The sequence below is a fragment of the Podarcis cretensis genome, assembly GCF_951804945.1.
Source record: "Podarcis cretensis genome assembly, chromosome: 7".
In the NCBI taxonomy this organism is placed as follows: domain Eukaryota; kingdom Metazoa; phylum Chordata; class Lepidosauria; order Squamata; family Lacertidae; genus Podarcis; species Podarcis cretensis.
The window spans coordinates 32,274,571-32,299,546 of NC_137176.1; the positions used below are offsets into that span (position 1 = coordinate 32,274,571).

A 24,976-nucleotide genomic window follows, 5' to 3' on the forward strand; every position below is an offset into this window, starting at 1 on the left:
GCGCGGGATGGGGGGGGGGAGGACGACGACCGTTACCTCCGCCTCCTCTCTCGCCCTGTTTTGAGGGCTGGGCTGAGGCGGAGGGAGCGGGAGGGCGTTTCTTCAATGAATGGCGAAAGGCCGCCTACCCCCCACCCACCCACCCCCCTCCCGTCAGCGTCGCTGGCGGCAGCGGGCAGGTTGCCATGGCGACGGCGCTGATCCGGGGCTCCTCGCGGTAGTAACGGCAAAGCCTGGCAGCCCTCTGCTCTCTGCCAAACACTCGCTGCTGGTGGTGGTGCTGCTGCTGCGGAGCAAAGAGGCGAGGGGGAAAGAGCGCCGTCTCCAGAAGAAAGCCCGCCCGCCCGCCCGCCTGCCTGCCTTCCTGCCCGCCGGCAGGGACTCAAGCGAGGTACGGTGCGGCGCCCTTCGCCCCGCCAGGCCCCCCACTCCCCCCATTTCGCAGAGTCTGTCAGCTCTGCCTGCTTTATTACTGCACCAGCATCTTGTCTCCTCGCGAAACGGGGCTGCTGCTGCTGCTGTTGGGGGGGGGGGCGGTTGAGGAAACAGCCCTGCCTGAGGAGGAGGCTCCTTCAACGTGCAACCTGACACAGCCTCTCGTGCACTTTCTGTTGGTCGTCGAGGGTCAAACTCGTAGGGTCGCGGTGGGGGGCAGCCCTCCCCTCGGAAATAAATGGGACTAAGGCTAGGAGTGGGTGTGGGGAAGATGAAGCCTTTGTTGGATAGAAGTGAGGAAAGTTTTGTTTTTGTGGGGAGTGAAAAGGCTGTAGCTCAAGAGAGGTGGGGTGGCTGAGTGTACTCGCAGCCCCTCTCTGAAATCATTGGCAAAACAGGAGCTGGGCTGCATTGCAAATTTGCTTTTCCTCAGGTGTATCGAAAAGTCTACACAGGGGTGGCTTGTCCCGGTTTATTGGAAGCGATGGTTGAACAGGAGCGTAAGGTCCGTTGTTGCTTGCTTTCTTTTTTTACTGTCCCTCCCAGAAGGGTGGGGAGGATAAAAGTGATTTGCTGTCCTTGCAATGATTTTAAAGATTTTAAAGATACCAGGGGAGTGATGCTGACGGGTTTGTGCCATTTTCATTGCCTGCAACTGGTGGACCTCGCTTCTCTCCTTTCTATTGGGAGCTATGTTCGTTTCTATATTTAAACATCCCTGCCGGGGTAAGTTAGCGATAGACTGTCAAATGGGGGGGGGGGGACACATGTTTTCCTCCTGGACGTTCTCTCCTGTATCTGATTTGACTTTTGACCTTATGAAAAGTGTATTGTGGTTGGAAGTGAACTGTTTAATCAAAACACACAGAGATATGAAAGGCTGAAACATGATGTGCCTTATTACTCTGTTGAGTTATTGGGATTAAATATACACTTAAACCTATTTGGGAAGTTTATGTGAAATACCATGTTATGCATAAATTTAATTTTTATTTTAAAAAGGATGAAGTCAAACCAGAAGGAAATAACTTTGCCACCTGGAAAGTGAAATAGCTGGGTTATTTGTCCAGTGACAAAAAGGAGCAAAACCAGGAATGATTTACAACTGTCTACAAGTTTGCAGTATGTTAGTTCTGATAATACAGTTAACATTAATTTCAAACATCACTACTGTTTTACTACTGAGAGAATCCCAGAGTGCTTAATACTGGAAGCCAACTGGAACTGAATAATTTAATACTTCACTGGATCATATACCAAGTAGTTTTACATTACTGTGATCATTTATGACATGGTTCAGTGGTACTATGATTTAGGACAAGGGCAGCCATCTTTCTGCTCTCCAGGTATTGTTAGACTCCAAATCCCATCAGCCTCAGCCAGCATGATAAATGATCTTCACTGATGGGAAGTGTAGTGCAACAAATATCTGAACAGCACTTCGTTGACAACTCTTGATTTAGGGGAGTTTTATTGGACCAGAATAAAATTTTACCAATCACATACTTGAATATTTGGATGCATGTGGTAGATATAATATAGAAGAAGACAGCATGGGGCAAAAAGGATAGCTAATAGCAAATATCAACCCAAGAACCAGAATTCTGTGTACAGTAATTTTGTTCATAATCCAAGGCAAGAAATATATAATAATATATTTGTCAGAATTCCTTTATCTTTAAAGGTTGCGTGACAACAAGCATCAGTTTAGCAACTGAAGCTTTTTCTAGCATGGAAATATAGTAATGATGTAATATTTCACCTGCTGAATTTTGTTTGTCACTTGGGTATTAGAGGCTCTAATAGGGCTCTAATTTAGAACCTTATCCTCACTCCTAAAAGTTGGCAAATAATATTTCTTTAGCAGTTAGTAGCATGGGCATCAGCTAAGCAGTGGAGTCCTATATATGTACCTCGGGTTACATACATTTCAGGTTACATATGCTTCAGGTTACAGACTCCGCTAACCCAAAAATAGTACCTCGGGTTAAGAACTTTGCTTCAGGATGAGAACAGAAATCGTGTTCCAGCAGCGTGGCGGCAGCAGGAGGCCCCATTAGATCATAGAATCATAGAATCATAGAATCATAGAGTTGGAAGAGACCACAAGGGCCATCGAGTCCAACCCCCTGCCAAGCAGGAAACACCATCAGAGCACTCCTGACATATGGTTGTCAAGCCTCTGCTTAAAGACCTCCAAAGAAGGAGACTCCACCACACTCCTTGGCAGCAAATTCCACTGTCGAACAGCTCTTACTGATAAAGTGGTGCTTCAGGTTAAGAACAGTTTCAGGTTAAGAATGGACCTCCGGAACGAATTAAGTACTTAACCCGAGGTACCACTGTATTTGGTTTTTATTAAGTTGCCCAGAGACCTTATGTTACAGAGTATCTATATAAATGCAGAAGAAAGAAGGAAAGAAAGAGAAAACTGACATTTAAGGAACATTTATAAAGCAACTCTTTCCACACCTAAAAGTACCTCGGGTTAAGAACTTTGCTTCAGGATGAGAACAGAAATCATGCTCCGGCGGCGCGGCAGAAGCAGGAGGCCCCATTAGCTAAAGTGGTGCTTCAGGTGAAGAACAGTTTCAGGTTAAGAACGGACCTCCCGAATGAATTAGGTACTTAACCCGAGGTACCACTGTACTTAAAAGTACTAATTAGAAGTAACCCCACATTGTGTTCAGTTGGACTTTTTCCAGATAGATATTTATAGAATTGTGGCCTAAGAATCATAGAATCATAGAATCATAGAGTTTATCTGTTTCAATGAGATGCCAATCCTAAGTGAGTTTTCTTATGAAATAATAATTATTAGGGTTTATACATGAGTACACCGCAGTTTAAAGATGTCACATACTTCCTTTAAATACGTATGAAATTATGACTGCTGAAATACTGATCAGTGAGAGAACAAAATACACTTGGTAAGATTGGTTTTGTGTTGCAGCATGCTCTATGTCAATGATAATTTTCTTTAATTGTCCATCATAGTGCACTTGGCTTGTTGAGAAAGCTATTTCCTTTCCAGTGCCCTTTGTTCTTATGTAACATTGTGATACCTGTTGTGTTTGTAAAATTCATTGCAACAATGACCTGTGTTAGTATTGTAGCACAAAAGGCCATGATGTTGCTAGACCTTTTCCTAAAAGAGATATTAAACAGAATGTGCATATCTGGATAGTGAAAAAACAGCTCAGTGTATGTTTTTTCACTAAACCATGGCCCTCAACATCTGTATGACACAAATAAAGGAAAACATAGGGACCTAATAAAAATTCATATTTAAAAACACAAAAGAAAGTCACAGCCTCCCCTTTCATATCTCAGCAGCCCAGTTCTGTGCTTCTTCATCCAAATATAATTTTCATTGAGTTCAATGGGAGCTTACTCAAAAGTAAGTGTGCACAGGATTGCAACTATTGTTACTATACTGTAACAATTATGTAGAGTAATAGCTCTGAAAACTCTGTTGGTCTTAAAAGCAAGCATGATGAAAACCCAGACAGAAAATGAAGGAAACCTTCAGTGATATCATTATAAGCTTATATGTTATTTTTTGCATGTGTATAACAATTCATGCTTATATGAATAAAAGCAGATATTACATATATGGTAAAATTGCTAGTTGATATCAAGAGCCGTATACAGTATGTAGGATTGTCCAATACTTTTTCAAGCTATAAGAACAATATGGTGCTCAAAATGTACCTAATTTCTGTTTCACATTATTGTACACTACCTATATCTTTTAGGATACAAGTAAAATATCCATCTTATCCATGATCTTCTGAAATGTCTATTCTATACCCTCTTGACCCCATCCACCTGACAATCTGTTTGGGTGAAGAGAAGAAGGCATGGCTTTGAAATGTCAGTAAGAAAGATGTAAAGTAGCTGTTAGAAATACAGTATCCTCCTGAAGATTTGGGTACCTGCCAGAAGCGACTTCAGACACATATTCAGACACTTACCAATGACCCCCTAGAGACTGTGATTTCATTGTTGCTATGGCACACTGATGGGACCTAGCAGTAGGTGTCTCAGGAAAATCTCCTGTGGCCATTATAGACATTCTGAAGAGTAGTTACTTCTACTTATTTATTTATTTTATTTATTTATTTATTAAGTCAACGATGCTGCAGCAACAAGCTATTGATATACCACTGCATCATAAGGTATTTTTCAAACAGGACACAGAATCAGCTTGTGTCCCTGTTTTAAAACACTGCTCTGTTCTGATTTCATGTCTGAAACCATTTGTTCCTTGCTGAACATTTAAGGAAATGGCCCTTAATGAAAAACATCACTGTTCCAGAAGAGTTCCATATTTCAGAAAATTACATCTCTACAGAACATCAAGCTCACAGTGTCTCTCATTTTTGACATTTTGATCTGATAAACATAATGAAAAACAAGAGAGTGCTTGACTAGTCTTGGGTATTTATTCTGCAATCCTAACTCAACTTACCTGGGAGTAAGCCTCATAGAATTCAGTAGGATTTACTTCTGAGTAGACATTGTTAGGCTGGTGCTGTTAGCTCTGCTTTTTCTCAATACCGTAATTCCTGCCCAGAAACCACTGAGCTAGTTCATGCGCACAAATGAGAACATCCCACCTCTAGCCAAGATGATAAACTGACCTGATATTTTGCTTGATTGGTGCTCACTGTTGGCCATTACCTAACAAAAAGGTGGGTTGCAACAGCAGCACTCCCACCATACACAGACATCTGTGTTTTTGTTTTGTTTTACCATGTAAGACCCCAAGATGCATGTTCGGGCTAGAGATGTGTCTTGGGTCTGAAAAGACTGAAACTACTGAATGTGATAAGCCACTTTAAACAGCAGAGAAGTGGGATATATAAATAAATAAAATTAATATACAAATAGGGTAAAGAGTGGATAGAACTTATTCTGGCTGAGCATTTGCCTCCATCAAGCTCCCCTCCAGTAGAGCTTATGTTTAGAAGAGATTGTTGAATATTTTATTCTGTCTTTAAGGTGTTTTTGCAGGACATGAGGTTATATGATACTAATATACTACATTCACTACATTCACTACCGGTAAGTACCGGTAGTATAGGTGACTGGACAATTGGACTTCAAGAAGTTCCAGGATGCTCTGGAAAACCCGCAAGTGTGGAACACTATTGGCATTACCCTAGGATCTCAGAACAACAATCTGGTGCAGGTTTCACCCTGCAGTGTTCCCAGTTGCTGCTTATTCTGTTGTCTCCATTCACATACAGAGCAAGGAAAAGGAGCTGAAAAGGAAAACCCTTAAGGGGGAACACAGTCCTCCTTCATTAATAAAAAGCATGATATGGAGCATAGGCAGCAAAATTAATTTTGGCCTGGAGTGAGTCAAAATTGAGATAACTCTGTATGTTAGTGATATAAACCCCCACCTTCCTTGAAAGATGCATCTAGTTTTGGTGAACTCCATTTCTTTCAAGATTTATTTGATGCTTTTCCTGAGTTGGAAGCTCCAAATTTCTATCCAGTTTCACATTAAGTTAAATTTGGCAGCAGTGCTATGCACTAGAGCTGGCCTTCCTTTGTGTTTTCAAAGTTCTCATATCAGTGCAATGCAGGGAAATTAATTCCTGTGAAAATGAGCAAGTATACGTCCAGGGAAGAAAAGCAGTAGCCCATTATAACTCCCTGGGATCTCTTCAGAAGGAAATGCATGGGGCCACTGTGTGACAGGTAGTGAATGGAACTGGGGGCGATATCTGTAAAAGACAATACAATCCTATCCATGCCCATTTAGAAGTATATCATTGAGCACAATAGTGCTTAATCCCAGGTAAATGACTATAGGATTGCCACCAAAGGCACAGTGGAAGAACTGATGTGCTGCATTACCTAACTGCTGGTTAAGAAAGGTGGTGTTTGCCACAAAACCACTTGGAAATCTAATCTTCCACGCTATCAATTGTTTCAAAGTAGTAGGTGTGTGATTAATGAAGTGCAAGCAACACATAATACTTGGGGTGAGCAAAAAGCTCTGGGAGGCAGTGCTTTATGGTATCATAAACAATGTCCTCCCTTTGACCCTGACTATTTGTGAACCATGGCTACATGTTTGCATGAGCCATCCTGTTGTATTGTTCTCTAGGTACCTCTTGTGGTGCACCTGCTTGTTACAGTGTCATTTGAATGTCATAGGATGATTAGGTATGGCAACAGTCCTGCCTTTGAGCAGAGGTAGAGTTGCCAGCATTTTTCTGGCAGAACTGCTTTGCCTTTTCACAGTTGTGTAACCAGTAGAAATTTAACTGGCCAAGCTTTCCCCCTCACTGCATCTATGTGGTAGGAAAACCTTTTCCAGCGAAGTTAGTTTGTTACCCAAATGTTAATGGAATAGGAATCCCATTAAAAAGATTGTTAACCATAAGGAATTCCTTTAGACGATATTGTAGCTCCCTCCAATTCAGAAATGTAAATTCTTACATATTTATTAAATTTGTATATTATGTTTACAGAGATTATATTTGACACTTCTGTTAGTGCATTCTAATATGATATTGTTCTTGACTATACATATATACTGTTCAGACTAAATTTAGCCATATATCCATTTTTTTACTCTAAATTTAGTCTTGCATTGTGACACAGTCATGCACAGAAAGAGGCTACTGCGTCTCAGTGATTGTGAGTCACTGCAGTCTTGTTAGTAAAATGCTATTAGGAAGGGACTGCCAAGAAGGCTTTTTTCAAATCATTCACCTCATGTTATATGAATTATAAGTTATGCCTTCAGTACATTTTTAACAGAAGATAATATAAATTGTCTATTATGGGGAAGAAGTGGACATCTACATACAAATCACTGGATTGTTCAGGAAGGAGGAATGGGGCGGGGTGAAGAAGTGCACAGCTTTTCACAAGTAGTTTTAATACAAAATAAATGTTTACTGGTAAGATCAGAGATGTAGCCTTGAGAGTGAAATTTGCACACGTATCTGCCAATATATCTCATGTCTTTCAACCCTTGTATGCCTATAATATTTCAAGGCTGACATGTAATTTCACACAATGTGATAGATATCACAGTATATTTAGATACCTGAGGCCAGAAGAAAATACACACCACTACACAACTATAAAATTGTAATCTACAACTGGGTAACTGTTTAACAATACTTTTCCGCTGTCTTCCCTGCCTCCCTAAGATCTGAATCTCCTGCTTTTTCACATCCTTAATGCATTTATTTTGACTGAGTTCACTGGTTAAGAGTGTAAAAAAATGCTGATTCAGAAAGGCAGTTTCCCTGCCTTGAAAGTGTTATTTTATTTACACATGAGCAATATCAACTGAAGCAAAATTGAAGGAAATCCTGTTCTAAGCCTGCAATCCTTTCAATTCGAAATCGTTCTGGGAGGATTGTGGTGAAATACATAAGTTTGATGATATTACAAGCTTTGGGAATGGGACATTAAAGAGAGAGAGTGAGAGAGCACATTCTGGTCATTCAAGTACTATATTCAAAAGCCATAAATTATCACTGTGCACATGGTTGAGTCAAAACATCCACTACCGGGGCAAGAAATGTAAAATATATAACATGTGGTTAATAAACTGTGCACAAAATGAATATTACGCAAACACTAACCTCAGTGTCCAAAAAAGTTTTGAAAATGCTTTGAAAGCTTTTTGAGTTTAGAATATAACAAAAGGTGCTTATCAACAAAGGTCCCCATGTGACACCCCCCCCCAATGCCCACCATTTTAATCAGGTGTGCCAACTTGAATAAAGTATTGTGGGGGCCCATGTAAGCCCCGCTTTACGTAATCGATAACGTGATGCAGTGCACACACATCATATTCATGGGAATGCCCATCAACTTCGTGGGGGCCTGGCCTCCTCAAACATTTTATTGTGGATGCCAAAAACCCCATGGCCCCTAGGAGTTAGCTCCTATGATTTGAATAATATTTTCTTTCTAAAATCAGTTTTTCTTTGGTCCTTTGGTCAGTATGTGCTCCATGTTTTCAACAGTTAAATGAATCCTGTCCATAAAAATAACAATATTTTTTAAAGTGTGAACAGGAGTGAAAAGGATTAGACTAGAAGATGTTTGCAGAAATGTCTAATCGATTTCTCTATTTGTAAAGAATGGTTTGTGTGGAGCTACATGATGTGCTGTTATGGGGTCTTAAGAAAATGGTTTCACTCTTGTGGTGCAGGAAGTATTATCCAATAAAACACAGAGACCTAACTGAATCTCAAATATAAATCATGGGATATTCTCTTTCCTACACCCTTGCCCTATTACACTTGTACAGTTATACAAAAGAGGTTATGAGGCCAGTCACCACTAGGCCACTCAGGGTAAAGACCTCTACAGAAATTGGATGCTCTACAGAAATAATTGCCTCAGCAGATGCAATTCCTTGAAGAGAAAAGGTTTCCATCCTTTATGATTGAGACTCAATTAGATTTCCCTGTTTTACCAGAGAATACTCTGTGTACCACATAACCCTGTAAGAGTGAAACTAGCTTCCTGAACAGGGTTTTCTTTATAACTTGCCTTTCTGTTCAGCCCAACACTCCTATGAAAATGAGCTGCTAGTTCCCTTTTTAAAAAGCTAATTGGAATTTGATCCATGGTGTTAAGAACAGCTGACAGTCTGGAGTTTTTCTAGTATAGCTGTTTTTAAATAACTTGCAGTATTCAGCCTGAAAAAATAGTGAACACTAAAGATTACAGCAATAACCTTTCTGCAGTTTGCCATCAGTTGGATGCCTTTCAGACCCCACATAGAAATGGAATCATTGTATATTTCACATAGTGAATTTATAGATGTGTTTGAGGGTGTAGAATAATGGCTTTTTCAGGCACAATACAATGTCAACACAGGAGTATTAAATGGTTCATTTAGATGATACTGAATTGCAGAGTCCTTCAGACTTGAAGCCTTGCCAAAAGAGCTGCCACAATTCAAGAATTCATAATGATTTCACCAATCTCTTGCCTGTCGTGTTGCTTCACTCCAAATTATGAAAGTGAGCACCATTTTCTATAGCACAACCAACTCTGCAGAACACTGATGGAATAAGCAGGATGTCCTTCCCGTTTCATACTGATATTGTTGCACGCCACTCCAATCTCTTAGTGGTGGGATATTCCAGAGGTTCCAGGCACTTACACAGGGTTCAGTTTACTTGGAATGAGGGACAGCAGAGACTGTGGTGTCTTTATGGTATATGGCTTATTTACACATATATACAATCTCCCATAGCCACAACTGTAGATTCAAGCAGAAATCAAGCGTGGCTCTCATTCTCTGGCTTCTGTCTGTGTCTAGCCCAGCTTTCAGCTCTCACACACTACTCTGACTTTTATCTTTCTCACTACCAGCCAGATGAGGGAAGAGGCCCACCCATTTGCCCTCTGGCACAGAGCAATTTCCTTTGTCAGACTAACAATCATACTTAGGTGGTAACTATGACCCTTGCCTGGCAAATTCAGCAATGGAATCCTACATTAGATTTTAACACTTGCTGTATCCAGGACCTCAGGAATTAGAAGGGACTCAGGCATCATACAGTCTGACTCCCCAAACTCACACAACAATATTATGAAGCATGGAGTGACAGAGTGCAGACCAACATTTAACAGCATTTTAAATTGGAGTTTATGCTTTAATTTTTTTTTAGTTTAAAGCCATCTAATCTAGCGGCCATCATCCATATATTGCAGAAGGGAATTACATTGTTTAACTTCTTTCTTCTTTGTTGCTCACTCATAGCCAAGTAAGATTGTCTTCCATGAATATGGTCTTAAGTGACTGTGTCTGTAAGTGACTGTGGAGGCCTATTCTGGATCCACACATCCTTCCACAGTGGGGACATAGGTTTCCGGGTGGGAGTTGATCATGGTGAGGATTTGTCAAGCGCGCCTTCCTCTTAGCACATTTCTCCCTTTCATCCCGAGTTTGTACTTCTTCAACGTCCATGAGGCCTTTGGTAGAGGCTATTGTCCAGTTGCAGCCCTAGCAAGCCAGTGTTTCCCAATTACCTATGCTTATACTGCATTTTTTAAGATTTGCCTTGAGAGCATCTTTAAACCTCCTTTGCTGTCCACTGGTATTTTGCTTCCCATTCTTAAATTGAGAATAGAGTAGTTGCTTTGGAAGATGATAATCAGGCATCTGAACAACATGGCCAGTCCAACAAAGCTGATGTTGAAGAATCATTGCTTTGACACTGGTGATCTTTGCTTCTACCAGTACACTGACATTAGTTTCCCTGTCTTCCCAAGGGATATGTAAAATTATTTAGAGACACCATTGATGGAATCTTCCGAGGAGTTGGAGATGGCGTTTATAAATGGTCCATGTTTCACAAGTGTACAGTAAAGTTGGTGGTACAATAGTTTTGTAAATGAGCATTTTGGTTTCCCTGCAAATGTCTCAGTCCTCAAACACTGTGTGCTTCAATCGGGAGAAAACTGCACTCACAGAGCTCAGGCAACTATGTTTAACTATGAGCTGAGTGAAGAAATACTTCCTTTTGTCTGTTCTGAATGTTCATTCTGAGTCATGAGAAAGCGCAAAAAAACTTATCCATCCATTCACACACCTCTTTCCTGACTCTTTTGTTTTCCCTTTATCCTAAACCTTAAAAGCACCAGATCCAGCCCCTTGGTCATTGTGGTTGCCCCTTTCTCAGAGATGGCATGTCCCGTTCTACACTTGAGGTGAAATCGAAGCTCCTGCCACCACCTACCTGCTCCTGCCACCACCTGCTCTGCTGCCCCCTGCTACATGCTGCTATCATTGGCACCGATTGATGTGATCTTGCCCAAAACTAGTAACTATGTCAGCAGCAGCAGGGCAGGTGTTTGGGGGGGGGGTTCTACCTACTGATGCAGTGGTGGTCTCACCAAATGGCTAGGCCAGCTCTGCCTTTTCTACAGTGTATTATATCTGCAATAGATGCTTAAGTGAGGTGCTTATGTTGGTGCTGGTTCATCTACCCCTATTTGGGGGAATTCAGACAATCACATTCTAGTCAAAGATACTTTTTGGCTTGGCTAGTGGAATCACCGGGTGCCTTGGCACTATATATAAAAATAAATCCTGTGAGGAACCTGGCCTTCAGTTGAACTAAGGAGTCCATTGTCTAATATCAAAGCATGTTTGCTAGAGCCAAAAGAACAGTCTGAGTTTACAATTGCAGTCAGTGTTCCTTCCCTACTGAACAAGACCATCACATTTCTGTACTGCAGAATATGTTCACTCTAAGCAATGCAGTTTAAATTCTCCTGAAGCCTGAAAAATCCCACCACAGCATTAATTTGAGCACGGCAACACCCCAGCAATCCTAGGACTAGTGATGCAGAACTTTATTTTACCATCTTAGCTTTATCAGCTAATAATTTGTGATGAATTTTAATTGTTCTCAGAAAGTACTTGCATCTGATCCCAATTTTAAGAAAGTATTCATTTACTAGGTAGGCCCTATTTGATATACCGTAAATGTCTTTTGCCAGAAGCTACACTGCACATTTGTGGTAATGGTAGATTATGACTGCACAAGCAAATAAAACATTTTTCTAATTAGTTTTCATGTTTTTTTATGTCTCATGCAAACCTGTTACTGCTTTATCTTATTTCTGCACACGATTGTAGCCACAGTTTGTGTACTAAAGCTTTGTCAGCATTCAGTATTCAAGTCTAGTTGTAAACCATATATTCATAAACTGTATCTGAATTAGCATGAAAATAAAATCAATGGGAGCTTTGCCATCGGCTTCAGTAGAGTGCAGACTACACCCTATGTCTGTTATGAACCTGGAATTATACCCATTCATTTAAACAAATGTCATTCCTGAACTGGTATGCTGGTATAGCCATGGGGGGGGGGATTTAGAAATGGTTGAAGTAAACTAAATTGAATTAATAGTTCAAACCTTCATGCAACATATCTCCTTCAAACCTTGAAAATCATTATATAGTATAAATTGTATTACTATTTGAAACATGACACGTTTTTAATCTTGCCAATGAATTTTATTGGCTGAGAACTGCAGACCCTCCAAGTGTCCCTATTTTCCAGGCTCAGTACTGGATTTCTGATTTGATCCTCCCTGGTTTCTGATTTGATCCACCCTGGTTTCTGATTTGATCCTGGAATGTCCTGCTTTTCCTTAAAGGTAAAGGTACCCCTGCCCGTACGGGCCAGTCGTGACCAACTCTAGGGTTGCGCGCTCATCTCGCTCAAGAGGCCGGGAGCCGGCGCCGTCCGAAGACACTTCCGGGTCATGTGGCCAGCGTGACGAAGCTGCAGCTGGTGAGCCAGCACCAGTGCCGCACACGGAAACGCCATTTACCTTCCCGCTATAAAGCGGTACCTATTTATCTACTTGCACTTAGGGGTGCTTTCGAACTGCTAGGTGGGTAGGAGCTGGGACCGAACAACGGGAGCTCACCCCGCCGCGGGGATTCGAACCGCCGACCTTACGATCAGCAAGTCCTAGGCACTGAGGTTTTACCCACAGCACCACCCGCATCCCTTGCTTTTCCTTAGGATATCCCTATTTTTATCACATAAATGTTGGAGTGTATGGTAGGACCTTCGTATTTTCATTGAAGAAAAGTTGGACGTAATTGAATTATGTGACCCCTGAGTCAAGGAGATAAGTAACTATAGAACCTTTAGAAGATATCTGAAGGCAGCCCTGGGCAGGGTATAATTAATAAAATTATCATTATGATTATCATCATGGAATAGGACGTTCCTATTTTCATCAGAGAAAGGTGGAGGGTATGGAACTGAATGCTTGCAAAGGTACAGTGATACTAATATACCTATTTCTTTTCGTGTTGGGATAATGTGGGACCCAAACACACACCTCAATGAGGGACTAGTGACAAAGTTGTAAGAAGATGCTTTCTTGAACTCAGAAGTGCTAATTATATCTGAGAAGCTGGAAGCTGAAGGGGACTTTCTTTGACTGAGGGGGGGGTTCCTTACTCTGCTTTTTATATAATTTTTATATGGCTCTTCCTTCATCTTGAGTATTTTTATGTTACTGTATAAAATAATATTTCAGGTTCCCAAATTTGATGAAAAAGGCAATATCAATGATGTATAAGGTGTAGCTTTTGTTTAGTGAACTGCAGATTAATTTTACCCTTATGAGAAACTGCCCGTTTCTGACAAGACCATCAGAAAGTCATATTGACTGGAATTTTTGTTAACCAAAATATCTTTATGTACCATGAAATGTCAGTTTCAATGCACTTAGCATTACCCAAAGTGGTGTTAATAGCAATAGTTTGATCCATCCGGTAAGGGAAAGCAAAGGCATTGCTGACCATATCACCAAACTTGTTATCCATGCACCACAGACCATAGAAAATGGTGTGTTCTGCCAGTTCAGGCCCCATCAGATTTGTTTTAATATTTCAGTAACCTAGCAATATTTTGACACAGTAATAAAATGTAACACTTCTGCTGCATACACTGCTGATGCTGCATTCTTCCATGTGCATTATATTTTGGGTGCTCTTTTGAAGGCATTAAAAAAAAAAACCTTTACTGTTTTCTGCCAGTAAGAATCTGTTTATCATGCGAAGAATGTATAAGGCCATTTTCCTTCTGACTATGAACCAAAAGCAGATCAATATGCCATGTCCTGTAACTTTAGTGCAATGTGACACATTGATTAAAACTGACAGGGAAATGCCTATTGTTGAAAGCTGACTAAAGCTAGCAGAAAATGTGGCATGAAACAGGTTGAGCAAGCACTTGCTGCTAGGAATGTGTATATACAAGGATCAGGTTGAGTAAAGCAGCTTTAAAAGTTAGCAACACAGTGGGTTTTTTTCTTCTGAATCAGATAAGACTTTTGAACATGAATGCAGCAATCTCCATGTGCCCCAAACATAGCAGACTTTGCTTTTTATAGGCTTGGACTAAGGAGGTGTGTATCATCTAAAAACAGAGGGTTCATCCCTTTTTTATTTAGAACCATTGGTTAATTTGTACAAATTTAGTCAATTAATCAGTTAGACATTTGAAACCATCAACTAAGATTTCTTTAATTGGGTGATAGTCCTAACTTAAATGTAGTCCCATGACTGTTTCAATTGTCAATGGTGCTTCTGATTACAGAGTTGAAGATGTAGGTGAACATCAAGATAATTGTATCCAGAGATTATTACTGACACAATAGTTGTTGCACAATTTCTCCCACACATTTTGGAGTGCCATGCAAGATTGCACCCCCCGTGCTTTTTTTGGGGGGGGGGGAATCATAGTGCAAAACTGAGCAAGATGGCCACCATTCTCTCGCAAGAAAAATTTGGTTGTCCCATTTTTTTCCGGGACATTTGCAAGGTATGGCTTAGCAGCATGGCACATATGTATGGGATATATGTATGTGTGTTTATTTAAAGTACTTATACTCTGCATTTCAGGATAGGCCTCTCCAGGCAGCCTACAAAAAATTATCCAAAATTTCCATCTTACTATTTCAATCCAGCTCTTAAATGCACTTCATTCTCAGCAAACTCATGGGAAAGAAGGGGTTATTGGTTATGAGGTGATTCTGTGCTGGAGGAATATACTTTTTGGCACTTAGTGAAAATGACTGGTTCTGCTATCTTAAACAGCAGGGTTTTCTGCCAGGCGTAAGAGAAACAGCCATGGAAGTTGGAGAATGACTCCTGTCCTGCACTTACTGTACCTTGGGGAGCTTCCAGATTTATGAATTTGTTTATTGCAATTTATATAGTCAGACTGCCTGAATCCATGTCACATCAAGAGAATGGAAAATGTAATGGGTCAGAAAGGGGAGGGGAGCATGTAGTCCAGGGTGCCTGTTATGGTTGTCAGTTCCACAGCTCCAATTGACCCATGTGCTGGTCTGCCACAGACACACATATTACAAGACGCAGCTCTAGATGAAAGAACCTATTGTAAATGAATTGTTTTGTTTTGCAGATAGCAATGAGACTGGGATATCATCTAAAGAAGTGGCTGCCCACATGAGGAATCTTCTAAAGTTGTTCTTTAGTCCCTGCCCCATATCCATTCAGGGTCTGTGGTAAGACTTAGATTGCAAAATACAGTACTGATGGCATTAGGCACTTACTCTTTTTTATTTTTTAAAAGTTGTAATCTTCAACAGGATACATGTTGGAGATTTCAAAACAGATACGATGCACATATTTTAGAATGGTGCACAAGTAAAGCCCTTCTGGAGATCTTAAATATAATAAATGATATAATTGCGAGGAATAAAGCATTAAATCCAAAGCAAAAGTTACTTGGCAATGAAACTAGTAATATTGAGTAATTGAAAATCTAATAGACCATATATAATGTAGTGGTATATGAAAATCTGGAATATAGTTATTTTCAGTAAGTTAACATATTATAAAAGGTGTAAGAAATTATGTGCTAAGAAATTTATCAAAGTAAGTAGTTTGTTTATAAATTACTAGAACTTGAAATTTCAAAATAATTGTCAATCATACTGTCAGGGCTGCCCTAGGTCCCAGCTCACAAAGGACCAACGCCAGCCCGCTGTTATATACAAAACTCTTTATTGAAAGGCAGTTTCGATTTCAAAGCCGCAGCGTGCAGCCCTATGTCTTAAACCCTAGACCGCTGAAGCTCCGTCTGAATCTCCACCCCCCAGACACCAGTTTAAGACTCTAGCCTTGCTCCACCTCCTCCTCTGCTCTTTCCTCCTCTGGGTCCGCCTGTCCGCTGGGGTGTTGCCCTTTCTGGACTCTTCTGATGCTGAGTACCCGGATTCTTCCCCCTGCCTCCGGCGTGCTTTCGGACCTGGCTCCCAATCCGTACTTCCTGCTGTCCCGCGCGCCTGTACATTTGAACTTGGCGCGCGCGCCCAGCCAGCAACCTTTCTCCTGACCGTTACACTGCTCCTGTCACTGCTTCCCCCCTCGGGGGGGGGGCTAGCTGGATCTGACTTCCCCTCCGTTCCCTCACTCTGCGATGGAGGCGTGGCCAGCTCTGACTCATCTTCTCTCCCTACTGGAGGAGACGCTGGCCCTGATTCATGGGACTCTTCCCCCCACTCCGCTCTGGTGGGGGAACTGGTCCTGATCTCCCGCTGCTGCTTTGGGAGTCCCCGCTGGCCCCTTGCTTCTGGTGTGTCCCCCCTGGGACCCCCCTTGCCCTGGCCATCGGCGCCCCCCTCTGGGAATCTTCTGAATCGCTGGAGAAGCTCATGGAATCTCTCGGGCCACTGTCATACTCCCCTACGCTGCCCTAAGATTCTTCCCCTTCGCTCTCCGTTTCCTCTCTCCCCTGTGTCTCTGCTCCTGAACCCCTGACATCCATCCCCCCTCGAAGCCCCCCCTTCCCCCCTTCCCCTCTTCGGGTGTGGGTTCCGGGTGCTCCAGTGCTGTGGGGGTGAGTGCGGGATACAGTCCTTCCCCCCTGGTGTGCAGCTGGCCGGCTGGGTCCGTAATGGGCTCGTCGACGTCGATCTCCTCTGCTTCCATCTCTCTGCAGCTGTGCTCGAACCCAAGATCCACCCCCAACACGTCCATGTCCGTCTCCCCCCCGTTGCCCCGGGGGATGCTCCCTGCAAAGGCCCCTTCAGCAGTTCCCTGCTCCACCCCACCTCCGGTTGATCGTCCCACCAATACGAGCGGTCCGTGACAGACTCCGAGAGTGATCCCTCCGGGGAGCGTGTGTCGGGTGCTGGTTCCTCATCTGATGAGAACCCCTGGAACGTGCTGGCTGAAAGTGTGGGTGTGAAAAGATATTCGTCGAAATAATCTGCCGGCATGGGTCTGTGTGGGAAGAGTGCGTGAAACTCATCTTTGAGGTAGTGCTCCTCCATGGCATAGTACGGTACCCACCTGTTGGCGCTGGCCGGGGTACCTTCCCTGGCAAGGAGATATTCCACCCCCTCTTCCCCCCACCTCGAGTCCAAAATCTCCGTGACCTCGTTGAGTGGCGCCGCTCTTGGTGACCCCCCTGTTGGCGATTTGCGGGGTGGGTCTGGTGCGTTCCCTGGCGCCTGAAACCTGTGGGGTGCCTTGTAGGGTGTGAGCACTGATCTATGAAAGACCGGGTGCATTCTGGAGCCCTCCAGGAGTGTCAACCGGAAGGCTACCGGATTGATTTGTGCCTCGACTTGGTAAGGCCCTAGCTGCTTGTGTCTGAGCTTCTTCTTAGCTAACGTCCTGGCCGGCACTGTCTGGGCTGCTAACCAGACCCAGTCCCCCACCTGGATGTCTTCCCCGACTCTCCTGTGCCTGTCTGCCTGCACTTTGTATGCGTGTTTTGCTAGTTCTAAGTGCCTTTGGAGTTGCTCGTGTACCTCCCGTAATTCCGCTGCCCAGGCCTCTGCTCCCTGTGTCTCTCCCTCCCCCACTTTCTCTAATCCCGGGAAGGTTCTGGGATGCCGCCCATTGTTGGCGAAGAACGGTGTCACCCCCGTGGACACGTGCTTCATGTTGTTGTAGGCAAACTCGGCCAGCGGTAGGTAGTCCACCCAGGTCAAGGGCTGCTGATTCGCGTAGCATCGCAGGTACTGCTGCATGATGGCGTTGACCCTCTCCGCTTGTCCGTTGGTCTGCGGGTGTTGTGCCGACGCTAAGTTGATCTTGACGTTCAGGATGCCCAGCAGCTTCTGCCAGAAGCTTGAGATGAATTGGCGACCCCGGTCGGACAGGATGGACCGCGGTAAGCCGTGAACCTTGAACACGTGGTCTATGAACAGCTTGGCTGTCTGTTCCGCTGCGGCCACCTTCGCGCAAGGAATGAAGTGCGCCATCTTGGTGAACAGGTCTACGACCACGAGTACCGCTGTTTTGCCTCGCGAGCTGGGCAGATCTGTGACAAAGTCCAGGGCCACTTTCTCCCACGGTTCGAGCGGTGTCTGTAGTGGTTCCAGCAGCCCCGCCGGCGACCTGTGTACTGGCTTGGCCCTTTGGCATGTGTCACACCTAGTGATGTAATCCGCGACTTCTCCTCTCATCTTGGGCCACCAAAAGTCTCTGGCTACTAATTCCGCCGTTTTGTCCTTGCCGAAGTGCCCGGCGCTGGGCGCGTCGTGTAACTGCTGCAACACTTTCGCGCGGAGGTTGTCTCCCAGCACGTAGAGGGCCCCTTTGCGGATGAGCAGTCCGTCGCGTATCTGAAATTCGTCGTCATTCGCTGTGCCTCTTCGCACCTCCTCCATCTTGGATTGTGCGAACGAATCCGTCTGCAGTGCGCGACGTACCGCGTCCAGATCCCCTGTAGCTGAAGCACACGCCCACGCTTTCGGTGCGAAAATGTGTTTGGCTGCCACCGGTGCCGCTTCCTCGAGATACTGCGGCTTCCTGGATAGCGCATCCGCCATGACATTGTTGTCTCCCGGGATGTATTCTATCCGGAAGTCGAAATCCGCAAAGAACTCCACCCATCGGATGTGTCTCTGGTTCAGGAACCGCGCCGTGCGCCAGTACTCCAGGTTCTTGTGGTCCGTGCGGACCTACACTGTGTGCTTGGCTCCGATGAGGAAGTGCCGCCACGCCTTGAAGGCTGCATGGATGGCCAGCAACTCCCTGTCCCAGATGGTGTAGTTCTGTTCCGACTTGTTGAGTTTCCTGGAGTAGAATGCGCACGGCCTCCAGTCCCCTTGCGGATCTTGCTGCAACAGGACTGCCCCCACCGCTCTGTCCGAGGCGTCCGTTTCCACCCTCATTGGTTTGCAGGGGTTGACGTGTAGCAGCTGTTATTCGGACACGAAGAGACGCTTGAGTCTCTGAAAGGACTGCTCCGCCTGGTCCGTCCAGGTGAACTTCTTCTTCTTAGAGCTGAGGGTGTCCGTGATGGCCGCCGTCTCCATCGCAAACCCCTTGATGAACTTGCGATAAAAGTTGGCGAAGCCGACAAACTTCTGGACCTCCTTCCGAAGGAGGAAGCAGACGCACTTCTTGTAGAGGAGTCCCGCTAGCACGTGGTGCATGAAGGCTTGAAAACAATGGGAGCCATTTTGCAAACCAAATGGCATAACCCTGTATTCATAGGTGCCCAAAGGCGTAAACATGGCTGTCTTCCACTCATCGCCCTCCCGCATGCGTATAAGGTTGTACGCACCTCGAAGATCCAGCTTGGTGAAGATGCGTCCCTTCCTCACCGTCGCGAGCAGGTCGTCGATCTTGGGCATGGGGAATGCCGTGGGCTTTGTCCTGGAATTGATGATCCGGTAATCAACTATCAGCCTCCGTTGGGGCGTGTCTTTTTTCTTCACGAAAAACACGGGACTGCCCCCCGCTGCTTTGGATTCTTGGATGAATCCCCGCTTCAAGTTGTGATCTATGAACTCCCTGAGTTCTTGCAGTTCGTCTTCAGACATGGAATACAGTTTCCCAGTCGGCAGCGTCGCCCCCAGCAGTAGGTCAATCTTGCAGTCGTAGGGCCTGTGGGGAGGCAGCTTGTCCTCTTCCTTCTCGCAGAAGACCTCCAAAAACGCCTTGTACTTGTTGGGTACCACTTGCAGCATGCCTAAGTGTAGCTGCGGTTCATCCTCTTGCCCCTCCTCCTCCTGGCTAGTCAGGATGCAGTGTTCTGCGCAGTATGAGGAGCCGAAGGTCAATTGATGCTGGTACCATGCTAATGCCGGGCTGTGCCTGTCCAGCCAACTCATGCCCAATACTATGGGCGTGTCTGACAGGTGGGTGATGTTGAAGCTGATGACTTCGCGGTGATTTCCAATTCGCATCACCATCGGGGGTGTTTGCTGTACCACCTGTCCTCCCAGTAGCTCTCTTCCATCGACCGTGATGACATTTAGGGGCATCGTGGCTGGTAGAAGCGCCATGCGATGTTGCTTGATGAAATCCACTCCTATAAAGTCTGCATTACTACCACAGTCAATGGTAATAGGGACTTCCATGGTGAATCCATTGGGTAGCTGGAGCGATGCGGTGAGTTGCACCACTGGTTTGGGCGGGAGGGGGTCTGTGGGCTGTAAAATCTCTGGGGACTGCTTCACTGACTCGCCTGGCTGGCCTCAGTGCCTCTGCCTCCAACCAGGCTTCGTCGTTTCCCTGTAGCTGTTCCCCCTGCTGAACTGCTCCTTTTACTGTTGCTGAGGCTGCAGTTTGCCTCTGGAGCCTCTGGGGACACTCTTTGGCCATGTGCTGTGCACTGTCGCAGATGTAACACTTCCTGCTCCCTCTAGGAGTCTTCGCCTTGACTGCTCCTGGTGTTTGGGCTCTGGTTGCTGTCTGAGCCCTGGCACCACCTATCTCCATCGGCTCTTCTCCCCCTCCCAGTGGAGGCGTGGACTGGGCGCGCTGTTTCTCTGGGTAGGAAGGGAGTCGCTCTGGCTGGTGTGCGTGTTATACGTCCCTCATCCCTGCTCCAAGGACGTTCTTCCAGACGCACCCCGATTGCCAGCGCTCTTTGCACGACTTCTGTGGTGCTGTTAGGTCTCTCCCCTCTCGCCAGTTCGTCTTTCACAGCCCCATTCAACCCCTCCCAGAACAGATCTCTGACGGCAGCGGAGTCCTTCTCCCAGCCCAGCACATTTACTAAAGCAAAGAAGCGGGAGTGATATTGTCTCACAGTGGCTTTGCCCTGCTTCAAACCATGCATTTCCCTTCTGGCAACATCCACATCAACCGTTGATTTAAAACAAGCGTCCATAGCCTTGATAAAAGCGGTTGAATCTTTGAGGGCGGGGTCATTTTCGCGCCATAAATTGCGCAGCCACGATTTAGCCTCCCCATGCAGGTGAGTTATTATGAACCCCACTTTCTCCTCCTAATCTCTAAAGTCTTTCCGAAGCAAATTGAGCGCGTAAACTATGTCTGCTCTGAAGTTAGGATACTGCTGCAGGTTCCCGTCGAAATGGGATACGATGCTGCCCCCCCTCTTCCCGAGGCCAACTCCCTCTGGCTTAGGTCCTGGCAGTCCTTCCTTGCCCAAACGTTCCCACCTGTTCTGCAGATCCTGGCAGAGCGCTAGTGCTTCTTCCTCCCTCTTCTTGGATGCTGCTACTTCGGAGTAAAGCGCTGTGACCGCTTCTGTCAGCTCTTTCACCTGGTCCTCCGTAGTCATCTTAGCCGATCTTCGTGAGCTCGCAAAACACCAAGTTTTGCCCCTCGCTGCGCCATCTCACGCTGCAAAGGTTTCGTGGAGACGGAGCTTACTGTCAGGGCTGCCCTAGGTCCCAGCTCACAAAGGACCGACGCCAGTCCGCTGTTATATACAAAACTCTTTATTGAAAGGCAGTTTCGATTTCAAAGCCGCAGCGTGCAGCCCTACGTCTTAAACCCTAGACCGCTGAAGCTCCGTCTGAATCTCCACCCCCCAGACACCAGTTTAAGACTCTAGCCTTGCTCCACCTCCTCCTCTGCTCTTTCCTCCTCTGGGTCCGCCTGTCCGCTGGGGTGTTGCCCTTTCTGGACTCTTCTGATGCTGAGTCCCCGGATTCTTCCCCCTGCCTCCGGCGTGCTTTAGGACCTGGCTCCCAATCCGTACTTCCTGCTGTCCCGCGCGCCTGTACATTTGAACTTGGCGCGCGCGCCCAGCCAGCAACCTTTCTCCTGACCGTTACACTGCTCCTGTCACTGCTTCCCCCCTCGGGGGGGCTAGCTGGACCTGACTTCCCCTCCGTTCCCTCATTCTGCGATAGAGGCGTGGCCAGCTCTGACTCATCTTCTCTCCCTACTGGAGGAGACGCTGGCCCTGATTCATGGGACTCTTCCCCCCACTCCGCTCTGGTGGGGGAACTGGTCCTGATCTCCCGCTGCTGCTTTGGGAGTCCCCGCTGGCCCCTTGCTTCTGGTGTGTCCCCCCTGGGACCCCCCTTGCCCTGGCCATCGGCGCCCCCCTCTGGGAATCTTCTGAATTGCTGGAGAAGCTCATGGAATCTCTCGGGCCACTGTCATACTCCCCTACGCTGCCCTCAGATTCTTCCCCTTCGCTCTCCGTTTCCTCTCTCCCCTGTGTCTCTGCTCCTGAACCCCTGACACATATGTTTGGGTTAACTTAATTTAAACTGATTTAGATTCTTTCCTTTCCTTTTTCACAATTGATTGAGCTGCTGATCATTGATATTCTCTTAGTTATTTGCTTATCACCTAAAATTATAAGCATCAGCTTATGTAAATATTATATATAAATATAATGTGAATCTATATGAAACTATTAAATGAATATTTTAAACTCATATACCATAGGGTTTTTTTAAAAAAAAAAAATCTCCGGAGCACAATTTCTGTTCTCATCCTGAAGCAAAGTTCTTAACCCAAGGTAATATTTCTGGGTTAGCAGAGTCTGTAACCTGAAACGTATGTAACCTGAAGCGTATGTAACCCGAGGTACCACTGTATAAGTTTGCTGGATACAACCCTATGTTTGCTTGCTTTCATTTACCCACCTCAGCTCCATTACCTTTTCCTAAGCAGTCTTTAAACAGAAATCAAATAATAGCAACAACGACAACTAGGGAGACATGGGTAGAAATACCTACTCAGCCTTGGGACAGCTAACGGGTTACCTTGTTCTAGTCACCGCTTCTCAGCCTAACCTTACTCTGAAAGTTGTTATGAGACTGAAAGAGCAAAACCTTGAAAAATAAGTAGCTAAAATATAAAATGGAACATCTTTAACTGAATTCATGTATTTATTTTTCTTCCCCTTTACAGAAACTACATATTATATGAAAGCTATGTATATGAAAGACACTGAAGAAAAAAGCAGATAGTCCTAGTAAGAGGTTGAAAATTATGACTGTTGGTACTCCTCCCATCCCTGATTGATTTGAGTACTGTGGTAATCTGAAAGGAACTCTAAACATCTTTCTTTTCGCAAAGAAAGAAAGACAAAGCAACAGCCTTTGTCTGACATCACCGCAAGTCTAAAGCACATTGAAAAGAAATGACCAGCCTACTTCCAGAAGATACTGTGGAGTCCCAGGGCTCAGATGAGCTTGAATGCAAAATCTGTTACAACCGCTATAACTTGAGACAGAGAAAACCTAAAGTACTGGAGTGTTGCCACAGAGTATGTGCCAAATGTCTTTGCAAGATCATAGATTTTGGGGATTCTCCTCAGGGAGTCATTGTTTGCCCATTCTGTAGGTTTGAAACATGCCTGCCCGATGATGAGGTCAGTAGTCTTCCTGATGACAACAATATCCTTGTAAATTTGGCTTATGGAGGCAAGGTGAAGAAGTGCCTACCAGACAATCCCACAGAACTCCTGCTGACTCCCAAAAGGCTGGCCTCTCTCGTTAGCCCCTCTCACACTTCCTCCAACTGTCTGGTTATAACTATCATGGAGGTTCAGAGAGAGAGCCCTCCGACCCTGAACTCAACCCCTGTTGTGGAATTCTACAGGCCCACAAGCTTTGACTCTGTTGCATCTGTGCCTCATCACTGGACGGTGTGGAACTGTACATCCTTGCTCTTCCAGACTTCAATTCGAGTCCTAGTTTGGTTGCTAGGCTTGCTATATTTTAGTTCCTTGCCTTTAGGGATCTACTTACTGGTATCAAAGAAAGTCACCCTTGGGGTAGTCTTTGTCAGTCTTGTTCCCTCGAGTCTTGTTATTCTCATGGTTTATGGCTTTTGCCAGTGTATATGTCATGAGTTTCTGGACTGTATGTCTTCTTAATAGCAATTGCAACGAAACATGTGAAATTGCCATAGATGTAGCACTGTTAACTTAAATTTCTTGTTTGTATTTTTTATTTTTATCCTTCAAGGAAAATAGGAGTGCTGACAAGTTTTGTGGTCCTTTTATTATTTTAAAGGGTAATTGAATGGTTGGTTTCTTCTGCTCTAGCCTGTTTTACCAATGAATAAACAAATATCATTTTTTTAAAGTCTAAGCAATAGAAAGAGGGTGAGGCAAGTACAACCACCTAACTAGGTGCCTGATCCTATGCTGCAGTAATATTTTTATTTTCAATAGATTATTCATATAAGAGAACAGTTAAGATTACTGGAGTCATTTCAGAAGAAATGCCTGTTAATATTGTAAACTGTCTCTTATTTACATTGGTGAGTAACGTTGCTCTGGGATTTAATCAGCTGTGACCCTCTACTGATTAAGTCCCACTGAAACGGGGCAAGAACAGAGATCTAACAAGGTAATTGGACATTTCATCGGTGCCTCTGATCTTTAACATGCACAAAGAAAATAGGTGCTACCATCACATCAGAACTTTTTGCCAGGCTTCCAGACAGTGAAAGAGACTGAGGAATGGATGGTTGCTTTTAACTAACCGAATAGGTAGAAAATTGTAAAGGAGACATATGCGCCACAACAATACATGGATGTATCTTTGTTCACTGTTAACATTTCTTCTCAAATATGTTTTTGATTAAAAGCGTTACAAAGCCTTACCTGTGACTATCTTCTGCATGCAGAAATATGAAGAGCTGCTATTTTCCTTGTGCAAGAAAAATCCAGCTGCATCCTGAAGAGTCTGTTCCTTGTGTGGTGACCTGTTTAGTATGCCCATAGCTTGTGCACAGTCTTACACAACCATGCACACTTCTTATTCTGCCACTTGCGGACCCCTGGAT

General features: G+C 44.6%; 2 protein-coding genes across 5 annotated transcripts in view; one reads left to right on the top strand and one right to left on the bottom strand.

The window, feature by feature from the left end:
• CD83 (CD83 molecule) overlaps positions 1–533 on the bottom strand; it is a 29,297-nt gene extending 28,764 nt beyond the window's left edge. The window contains exon 1 of the mRNA XM_079983832.1: positions 479–533. The gene's annotated coding sequence lies outside the window, so the exon portion shown is untranslated. The remainder of the gene's footprint in view (positions 1–478) is intronic.
• Positions 67–24,793, top strand: RNF182 (ring finger protein 182). Of its 4 annotated transcripts, none has more exons than XM_079983834.1 (3): positions 67–391; positions 15,405–15,507; positions 23,090–24,793. In XM_079983834.1, the coding sequence occupies exon 3, from the start codon at positions 23,322–23,324 to the stop codon at positions 24,057–24,059; it is 738 nt and encodes a 245-aa protein (XP_079839960.1). In that variant the 5' UTR covers positions 67–391; positions 15,405–15,507; positions 23,090–23,321; the 3' UTR covers positions 24,060–24,793. The 4 variants fall into 4 exon arrangements, with proteins under 4 accessions (XP_079839960.1, XP_079839963.1, XP_079839962.1 ...); XM_079983837.1 differs by having other exon boundaries at positions 15,405–15,500; XM_079983836.1 differs by having other exon boundaries at positions 15,409–15,507.
• Positions 24,794–24,976: the final 183 nt, after the last annotated feature.